The sequence below is a fragment of the Aphanomyces astaci genome (genome assembly GCF_000520075.1).
Source record: "Aphanomyces astaci strain APO3 unplaced genomic scaffold supercont1.13, whole genome shotgun sequence".
NCBI classification, from domain to species: Eukaryota; Oomycota; class Saprolegniomycetes; order Saprolegniales; family Verrucalvaceae; genus Aphanomyces; species Aphanomyces astaci.
In genome coordinates this window covers 866,002-875,295 of record NW_009798276.1, presented here as the reverse complement: position 1 = coordinate 875,295, position 9,294 = coordinate 866,002, and the positions used below count along the sequence as shown (strand labels likewise).

Below are 9,294 nucleotides of genomic sequence, written 5' to 3'. Positions count from 1 at the left end.
TCACCCGGGTGGTGGATGGCCGAAAGGTGCAGAACCGATCTTCTGCACTTGTCGAAGAGCACGTCGTTTCGACAAGGCCTCGGAGAAGCTCTAAACGGAGAAGCACATCCTTCTCGACGATATTGTTGCTCTCCTCGACGATGTGAAAGAAATCACATCGCAGAAGACGAGCAACAGCGTGGTCGAAAAAGAGAAGGCGGAACAAGGAGCCCTAATTGTGTGGGACATGGCCATTCGCACAATGAAGCGACCCAACGACAACGATGGTGACGAGCAGAAGAAGAAACCAGCCCTCGACAATCGTCGAAACAGCTTAGCGGCCGCCATCGAGGTTGAGAGCGAGCGTGAGTTGGTGGTGCGGGAATGTAATGATGGCAAGGTTGCCGACCAAGAATACAGCTTGTCGCATCGTTAAGAGAACGATGGCAAGACTGTCGAACAAGCTAAAGATTGTCGCACCATTAGCGGGCAAGGCCGTTGAAGAAGCCGTAGAGAAAGAACATTTACTTCATGTAGTTTAGTATAGTATAAATTTTCGTAGTTAGTAGTTTAAGACGACAATCTAATCACTTTCCAATTTACTCTGTGAAGCTCGCTACCGTTACAGGGAAAAAGAGCTGTCATTCCAACAGTTTAAACTCGATTCGGAGATTAAACAGCGAGAACTGGATCGCGTAGAAAGACAAGTGGAGCGTGAACACCAAATTCTAATGGCGTGAATTGACAACGAAAAGATGTTAGGCATGTTTAAAGCCTTTGCAGAAAGCAAGAAATAATATTACAATCTTGTCCAACAGTATATTTTCTTTTGATTTTATTCCTTCGTCAAATACTCTTTTAGTGTCGGCGGCGGCAAGTTGAAGTATGTTGAGATTTGATTTCCTCCATTGTAGCAGCAGTTGCAGTTTGTCAAGAACATTGCCACCAGCACCATTGTGCCAACGTTTGACAGCATGATCTTTTGTTGCATTTTGAAGGTAATAAATCCCCACAACGTCTTCAGACGTCCAAAATTCCATTCGACTCCCTGTCTGACACGGCGTTCAATAGTTCTTTTTCCTCAGACAAATTCGCTCCGCGGAACCCAGAAATAATCCACTTGGAGATGGGGTATGCTGGATCACCATAAATGTAGTATCCGTTGAAAATGTCGGAGTTGTTTTCAAAAAAATCTTGCAGCTTGCTGACCCGGAGCAAGGTCACATCGTGGCGGGCGCGTTCCAAAGGACCAAAAAATGAATACACAAGCCATCGGGTGTGGTGAGGCCTTGATAGTTCAGGCAGTGTTTTCTTTTGTGACCCGAGTAGATGCGTTTTTGCATATTCTGTCCAACAGCCCCAGCAGATGTGGCACTGATACGGCACGACTCGAGTTTCGTTCCATCGGGGACGTGAGTCAACGGGGCCCCTTTTGCATGGACTGCAGCAGCATACTGAGCAATACGGGTGCGAACAATTCAGGTGTTGCAGTAAATCGTTTGACTCCATTGACCATAGACAAAACTGACAATATAGTTGAACACTCGATACAACTGCTCTCTGGACCTCCCAAATGTCAATATCAAGGCGTGATGGTTGACGCGGAAAACGTGTGTGCACGAACTACGAAGAAAGAGGACGATGTGAGGACTAAGAGAGCACGCACGACACCCTACGCACCTCTTTGTAGGACTTGCTGAATCGTTTGTACAGCCCCGTAGATCCGACTCGTTTACTACACACCGCCATACATTATCACACACATGTAGTATGTCACAGGGTAACGTAGACGACGGAGCAAGGTACACATGGCTTCCACACCAACAATACGGTCGCGGCAGCTCGTTACGATGATATTGGGAATCCCCAGCAAACAGGTCAGTTCCAGCACACCACCAACGTCAAACCTGAAAGACAGCAGAGCATCGGCATCGCGCATGTTCAAATCGAACCTCACGTCTGGAATGAGTGGTCGCTCAATCGGTATGCCAAGGGCATACTCATAGAGTGCCATTGCAAGCTTGGGGCTGAGTTTCTTTCTCTTGGCCCACTTGACCAAGAAAAGAGCTAATGTGTAGTCCGTGTTATCCATCGAGCAAGGACAGTGAACTGAGTGGTGTTTCACGGCTGTATATAAATAGGATTTGCGAAATGGCCGAAACTACTTTCCCACTCCACTTCCCATAGATGGAGTTATGGGAATGGGAAAGACAAGAGTTGCGAAATCTCCCTATTGACACAAATTCATCAAGGAAACAGACGAACAATCATCCGAGACCAGCTCTGTCGACGTAGATGAATTGTTCGATGAAGTTGTTGAATGAATACTAACGTAAAAAACCAATTTAAGATTACTTAACCAATTTAGGATAACTTTGTATTGCCCAATCACACCTCGTTATTTGTTCGAGTCAAAACCTCTATCATATAATGCTGGCCATTCCGTCACGTGAATAAAATGCAAAAACGGCGTATACGCCATTGGTAATAGTCATTCAAGATTGGGTTTGAAGTTCCCTAGTCGACACGGGCCACATTGGGTTGGATCTGAGGTTTTGTCGAGTGTTAAACTCGGTGGACATCCATCCACAACAGAAATTGAACTCTATAAAACAGTACACTTGTATAAATTATATGCAACCTGTTGTAACCGCTTACCCTAAACACAGAATTTCAATGCTCAGACACATACTTTAAGATAAAAAAAGTTATCCTAAATTGGTTATCAAAATGTGAGTACAAATGCTTACTTCGAAGTAGAAAGTAACAAATTTACCTGTGAAGTTCATCTCCTAAACTGATAGTTCGATTATGAAGTCAGAGAGGCGCGTCTTGTCTATTGGAATCATTATTCAAAACTCAAATATCATAACGGACTCAAAAGTTATGTCCATTCTACTCCGACGCCTCCAAAAAAGTTATCTTAAATTGGTTTTTTACGTTACATCGAAAAATATTTATAAATGACGTGTACCATACCGTCCGTTTGGGCTATCGGGAGGGTAACTTTTTAACCCTTTGTCGGATTCTGCTAACGTTATTCTCTTTTTAATCTATTCGTATTGAGTTGAATACATGTATGCCGCCAATTCCATCGCCTGAACTTCACAGTCCTGCTCTCAGGCGAGTTGCATGTAAAGAAACCCCTTTCTCTGGTAAAGTTGCAGTCGAAATACAATAATAATGCTCGGTATTTCTTCACTTGAATTTACTTAATGCTGAATGGTAAACGAATGCTTGTCCTATACAAAAACTCAAGCTAGCGTAGAATGAGCTACGTTAATTTTTAAAGCTAATATAACCCCTTACAGGGAAAGCAGATGCCTCCGCAATGTTTGGAAGCATCCTTGGATATGGGTAAATGAGCCAATTGAGTAGAATTATGCAGTACTTCACGGTGTAACCACAAATGATAAGACCTTGTACCCTACCCATGCCAGAAAAATCTGCCGCAGCTCACTCCAATCTATCCATGCAGTGGGTCGTTGGCACCGACGCGCTGTAAGGAGTTGCCTCGTCCATTCCTGTGTCGACGAATCTTTCCACTCGCGCAACGCAAACAGCAACGCGTAGTGGTTCTTGAGATGGACCACCAAGGCTATCACTGTTATCACCATCTACCTCCCTTCATCAGCGATATAGTATCATACTACCAGTGTGATCGTCCGTAAACGCACTCCATAGGAGTTTCCAGTCGCGGGTTTGCTTGTCTGCCGAGTCCGTGGAGGAAAGGGCAATGTGCAGTTTGCACTTGGTCGTGGCTTTTCCCATCAAACAGGTCGCCCCAAGCCGTGGGATGCGACGGCTACCACTCGTATCGACGCTGGTGCTGTGAACGTACAAGGCGGCATTCAGCAACGCGACATTGCCACAAACGGCCGTGCTGGGTCTGTCGTCTCGACAGAGTTTTGCAGCTCCGTCCTTGCGGTGAAAGTACAACAACATTGACGCAAACAGAGAACTACTGATGGTGGATGGCAGCATGGAGCTTACAGCGCTGTCGTCGTCGTCTACTTCGTAATCATCGATCACCACGACTTCGACGTTGAGAGGCGTGATCGATGATTCATCGTTGGTCTCCTGCATATTCGCTTCAAGTTCAACCTCATCGGACGAAGTTAGGAGTGGTAGACAATCCCGAAGACACCGCCGCAGAACGGCCTTGGTGACTTTGTGATCGCCAACGCCCTGGACACGCCATGAGTTGTTAAGACTTCATGAGGAACGTACTCCATATTGAAGTCCCTGTGCTTGCAATCCAGACTGCATGGCTACCTCCAACGAGGCTAAACATGCCTCGCCGAGTGCCGTGGAAATCTCGCTCCGGTGACGAGCCAAAATGTCTTCGAATTGCGTTCGATACACAGATAATATGTCCATGGTCGTATACGCTTCAGGCAATGTGCGAGCATAGCCATACACTGTGTTTAATGCGCCAGCTACAACGCGATACGTAAAGATATCGCACAGTGGCTACAGTAATCAGCGATACCTAGGGCTGCGGCGGCGCACGATGGCGATGGTTGTTTCACCCAGCCGCGGAAAGCTTGCTGAGACACCGCACATGCAAAACGGTCGTACAGTGTCCAGTCCTTAGGGAACACAAGGCGCCGCAGATCCTCCGGCGACAGGTCTTCGGAGGACACCGAGTCGCGCTCCAAGTCGGCTATCGGCATGCAGGTTTCACGTCGGTTGGCATTTCGTAAATTTTATCCGGATAGCCGGATATACAGTGGTTCCCATTCGTACCAATTTGACCGGAGACACTATGCGCGGCGACGAAGACGACGACGACGTGGAACAAGGCGTGGTTCATGCGGAGATCCCGACGACGTTCCGTGAACTGCGCGCGTGCATGATCTGCTCCCTCGTCAAGACGTACAGTCAGTTCTATGAGTCGGGATGCGACAACTGCGGGTTTCTGAACATGCAAGACAACCGCACGCGAGTGACAGACTGCACGACTGCCTACTTCGAAGGGATGATTGCCATGATGCAGCCCAAGGAAAGCTGGGTCGCCAAGTGGCGACGCATTGGCAAGTTCGTGCCGGGGATTTACGCGGTTGCCGTCACGGGCGAACTCAACGACAGCATCAAAAAGTTCCTCGAAGAGCGCAACATTTCGTACTGCGTCAGTTAGTTAATATGACATCATCCATCTCTCGAACCCACGATCACGTTGACATATATCTCCCTTCGCCACAGATCAGTCCAGCGATGATGCCACGGCTCAACGAACCTCCCCCACACCACATGGTCAGGTTCAGCTGTCGTCGTCGTCGTCTTATCACGTACATTGGTTCGCGTTCATTAATAGTTAAGGGCCTAGTTTTGCACAGTAAACGCCAAGTAGAAAAACACCCCGAGCATGACGACCATAAACACGCCGCAGTACCACGCGCGAATGTCTCGCTCCAGCGGTCGGTAATCCTTGCGGCGCAAGTACAGCACGCTGCAGTAGACCACCCCAAGCACCGCCAGCACCCCCAGCACGACCAGCAGGATCCGATCGAATGTCCATCCAGTGGTCGCATTACAGCAAGCGTGGCCAGGGCAGCAGCCCGCCGTGTCGTCAGTGCAGCACGCCAGTGCCGCTCCATTCGGGCCGGCCGTCCAGCAGCGGGGGTTGAGGTCGCATGTCGACGCAGAGTCACCGACCACGACCTTTCCAGGAGTTTCATTCTTCGTGTATGGCGGCGAGCAGCACTCTAGCTGAGGTTGCCCTGGGGCATCGTGGCAGCATCCGTCAGGCGCGCCGCAGCATTCCAAGCCCAACCGACCGCACAGAGGTTCGTTGTGGCAGGTAGCCTTCGTTGCATCCGGAGAGGGGGACGGAAGGTCACAACATCCCAGAATTTGGCCCGACGCGGTGGGCTGGCAGCACCCGAGGGGGGAGTCGCAGCATGCAAGCCCCGCGGCCGCGCATTTCGGCTGTCCGTGGCACTGCGCGGGGGTGGTGGTGGTGTTGTCCAACGTCGTTGAGGTGGCGGCGTCGTGTGGCGGCGACAGTGCTTTGCAACAGCCCAGAACCAGACCAGTGACGGGCGATGGGGTACAGCAGCCGTCCGGTGACTCGCAGCAGCTCAAGCCAAGGACCCCACATGCAGGCTGGGCGTGACACGACGAAGGGGATGCCGCCGACGGATCGACGTCGCTGGTGCAGCAAGAATTGTCGCTTGGACAGCAGCCAGGGAGTGTGTGGCAGCAGTCCAAACTGCCCCCGAACGCCCCCGCCACGGCACACGCCGGGTACCCGAAGCATGAGGCGGGGGAAGCAGTGGTCGGGGGAGGCACCACCGCCGTGCCAAAGTTCGGGCGTGATGCGATCCAGTGCATGGCGTTGGCGGCCGAGCTCCACGTGTCGTAGTTGTACGCGGTGGTTTGAAGGGATGTCCATTCGGTGGCGGCGTCGACGATCGCATTGTCCAGAGATAGCACGGACGACCAAATGTCACTTGGGTTGGTGCGTACCGGCAGCGCATCCAGCACGCTTCGCTCGTCGGCTACAAATGTCACTCTAGAAGCAAACATGTTCAATATCCAAAGCGCGCATGTATATATATATATGTATATTGTCGATTGTGTTCAAATTTCCCAATTTTCCAGGTTTGTTAACACAATCGAGGCCAAATAGAGTCGAGATATGTGATTGCCTAATATATTTTATATCCACATCGCCCTTTCAGGTAGTAGAATAAATCAAGAATGGATTGCAGCCAATCAGAGACAAGTAATGTCGGATTAACCAATGGGAGAGATTGATGCCCGCTTCAAAGGTCGGCGAGATTCGATGGAACGGGGTCCGGAAATTCGTACCGAATCTCCAATATATATATATATATATGACGTACGGAAGCAAGGACGCGGTGATGGGGGTCACAGGAATTACTTGAATGCCATGGATAAACGCGGGTCTGTCGCCAAACCAGGTCGAGTAGACCACGTCCATCTCACTCACCACGCCGACCATCTTGTTGGCGGCAAACGCGGGCTCGTAGATGGGCGGCGACTGAGCCGCAGGGATGTGCCAGTACAATTGCGTGGACCGAATCTCCATGGCCAGCAGCAGCCGCGCGTACTCAAAGTACGAACGATCGTCGGGATCCAACGACGTAAACAGTGCGAGTGCGTAGTACGCGTTGACGGCCTCGCTGCTGCTTTCTTGAGACTTGCCATTTGCCTGCGGAAACAGTCCGCTCGCGTACGAATGCCCGACGAACCAGTCCTTATGGCGTGCGGTGGGAAATAGCTCACGCTGCGGAAAGTTCTTTAGGAACGACGTCGAGGCATTTCCAAGGGGGGCCCCCATGTCACTCAAGATGTACACGATGGCGTCTTTGTGTTCGTCTGCAAACGATGCGTTGAACCGCCGAATCACGGCCAGACCGTACAGAAAGTACCCGTAATGAAACTACTCACTATGAAACGACGAACCAAAGTGAAAGAGCTAAAACGTACGTGGTGGTCGTTGTAGTTGCCGTTGCCATAGTCTTCTCCGTCCGAGCGAAAGCCATGGATTGTGATGAGCCCGCCGTACGCCGTGTCGTACACGAAATGGTCAACGTTCGTGCCCTGCAGCCACGACAAGATCTGACTTTGCAGTTTCGCTAGCCCTTTGGCAAACACATTCGTGTGGTTGAACCGATGGGCAGTGAGCACGAGACGTGCTTCGCGGCCAAATTGTTTGCCGAAATTGTACGAGTCTTCTGCGAATGCTGGGAACCGGTCAATATCTTTGTTCAACGCGGACGAGATGAAGTCGATGGTGGCGTTGTACGCGCGCGAGTAGGGCGTGGCAAATACCCCTTGACAAGATTGCCATTAGAGCATAGACTAGATACTATATACAGTGTATACAGGGCATATATTGTCGATTTGATACAAATTTGGGGAGGGAATCGCGCAAACCGATCCACAATCGATCTGATTTGTTGAATTTCATTGAGAAATGGTTTTTGATTGGCTAATAATTTTGAGCTCATCTGAGGTAGCCAATCAAATCGATTTAAACTCCAACGAGAAACCACAACACGAAATTTCACTCGAAAGCACAATATCTATCTAAATATCTATCTATACCTTGGTCCTGGGGGTAGTCCCACGGCACGTCCGCGATGGGTTCTTGCATGTGCCATGTGCTCCCAACGACTCCTGTGACGGGCCCCCGCATGCTCGTGTATTGAATCTATGTTTGCGATATTGGATTCGGTTAACATGGTGGCAGAGTGCATATTCACAGTACCTCGGGAACTGTCGCCGTCGCTGGGACGAACGTTTGGGTGTGATGGGGAAGGGCCACCATGAGCAAGGCCGAGGTAGAAACGGATGCGTTCGTCGACGTAGTGGTCCACGCAAACGTCAAGTCTGTCACGTTCGAACCGGATTGCAAGTCGTACGAAATGGAAGCGCCGGTGGGGTACACAGCAGCATGCGCGGCTAAAATGGACTTGGCGTTCTCGTGCAAGGCTAACGCAATGCGCACGATGCCGTTGAATCGACGCGGACCGCTCCATGTGTGTTCGTGTTGCGTCCATGCGAAGGGGGTGGACGTGAAGAGAAGCCATTGATGCCAGTTGCCAAGAGTCACTTGGGAGTAAGGGGATGTGGGTGATGATGCAGCCACGGAGAGAATGTTCGCCGCCGAAGAAATCGCGGGTGTTGCGTCTTGGTATTCCAGCGTCATGTACGGCGATCCACGCACGAGATGGAGGATAATGGTACCGCCGGTGGCTTGCGGGAAGGCAATCGTGACACTCAAGTCGTCAAAGCGGCGGATTTGAAGGGGTTGCGGCCCCAGTTGCACGACAATCTCGGGAGTGAAGCCCTGGATGATGCTCTTGGCCGTGACCACTCGGAACGGGTAGCTGATGTGTAGTTGGTCGTGCACGAGCTTCACAGTGTACGGATACGTTACGACCACTTCGTTGCGTTGGCCGAGCACAAAGTTGGTCCAGAACGCTCCCGTCGGAAACGGTGAGCCATGGAGATCGGGGTGCAAGAAGCTGAGAGGTTCTTGAAGAGTGTGGGTCACATTGTCGTACTTGAAGGCAGAAGCCATGACCATGGCGCAAGCCAAGGCCGCGACGACGCGAAGAAGGCGGTCTGCAGCCATTGTCGTTTGCGTGCAAGATTTAGACTTTGCTTCTGACGTGCAATGCAATTGACGAATCCGTGGATGACCCACGAAGGCGGCAATCACTGCCCCACTAAATACCCGACACAGGTGGCATTATCCGGATATCCAGATATATACTAGGTATAAGTGTTGCTCCATTGTGAAAAAAGGGATATCTATCCGACATACACCGTTATAAG

The 9,294-nt window shown here is 50.5% G+C and overlaps 4 protein-coding genes across 7 annotated transcripts; 2 read left to right on the top strand and 2 right to left on the bottom strand.

Moving 5' to 3' along the window:
• Window positions 1–241: 241 nt before the first annotated feature.
• H257_06727 (hypothetical protein) lies at window positions 242–2,057 on the top strand (the record flags this gene model as incomplete). The annotated part of the gene is made up of 4 exons (XM_009832076.1): window positions 242–379; window positions 894–977; window positions 1,769–1,918; window positions 1,986–2,057. 4 exons carry the CDS (start codon window positions 242–244, stop codon window positions 2,055–2,057), a joined length of 444 nt encoding a protein of 147 aa, XP_009830378.1.
• A 1,200-nt stretch (window positions 2,058–3,257) lies between these two features.
• Window positions 3,258–4,671, bottom strand: H257_06726 (hypothetical protein). Of its 4 annotated transcripts, XM_009832073.1 has the most exons (5): window positions 4,472–4,671; window positions 4,210–4,418; window positions 3,973–4,167; window positions 3,633–3,900; window positions 3,258–3,577 (listed from the first exon to the last, which is right to left on the bottom strand). In XM_009832073.1, exons 1-5 carry the CDS (start codon window positions 4,653–4,655, stop codon window positions 3,372–3,374), a joined length of 1,062 nt encoding a protein of 353 aa, XP_009830375.1. In that variant the 5' UTR covers window positions 4,656–4,671; the 3' UTR covers window positions 3,258–3,371. The 4 variants fall into 4 exon arrangements, with proteins under 4 accessions (XP_009830375.1, XP_009830374.1, XP_009830376.1 ...); XM_009832072.1 differs by having other exon boundaries at window positions 3,633–4,167; XM_009832074.1 differs by having other exon boundaries at window positions 3,258–4,167.
• Window positions 4,672–4,713: 42 nt separating this feature from the next.
• H257_06725 (hypothetical protein) lies at window positions 4,714–5,150 on the top strand. The gene has a single exon (XM_009832071.1). It carries the CDS (start codon window positions 4,748–4,750, stop codon window positions 5,117–5,119), a length of 372 nt encoding a protein of 123 aa, XP_009830373.1. The 5' UTR covers window positions 4,714–4,747; the 3' UTR covers window positions 5,120–5,150.
• Window positions 5,151–5,266: 116 nt separating this feature from the next.
• Window positions 5,267–9,145, bottom strand: H257_06724 (hypothetical protein). The gene is made up of 5 exons (XM_009832070.1): window positions 8,222–9,145; window positions 8,059–8,164; window positions 7,438–7,784; window positions 6,831–7,390; window positions 5,267–6,496 (listed from the first exon to the last, which is right to left on the bottom strand). The coding sequence occupies exons 1-5, from the start codon at window positions 9,089–9,091 to the stop codon at window positions 5,305–5,307; spliced, it is 3,075 nt and encodes a 1,024-aa protein (XP_009830372.1). The 5' UTR covers window positions 9,092–9,145; the 3' UTR covers window positions 5,267–5,304.
• Window positions 9,146–9,294: the final 149 nt, after the last annotated feature.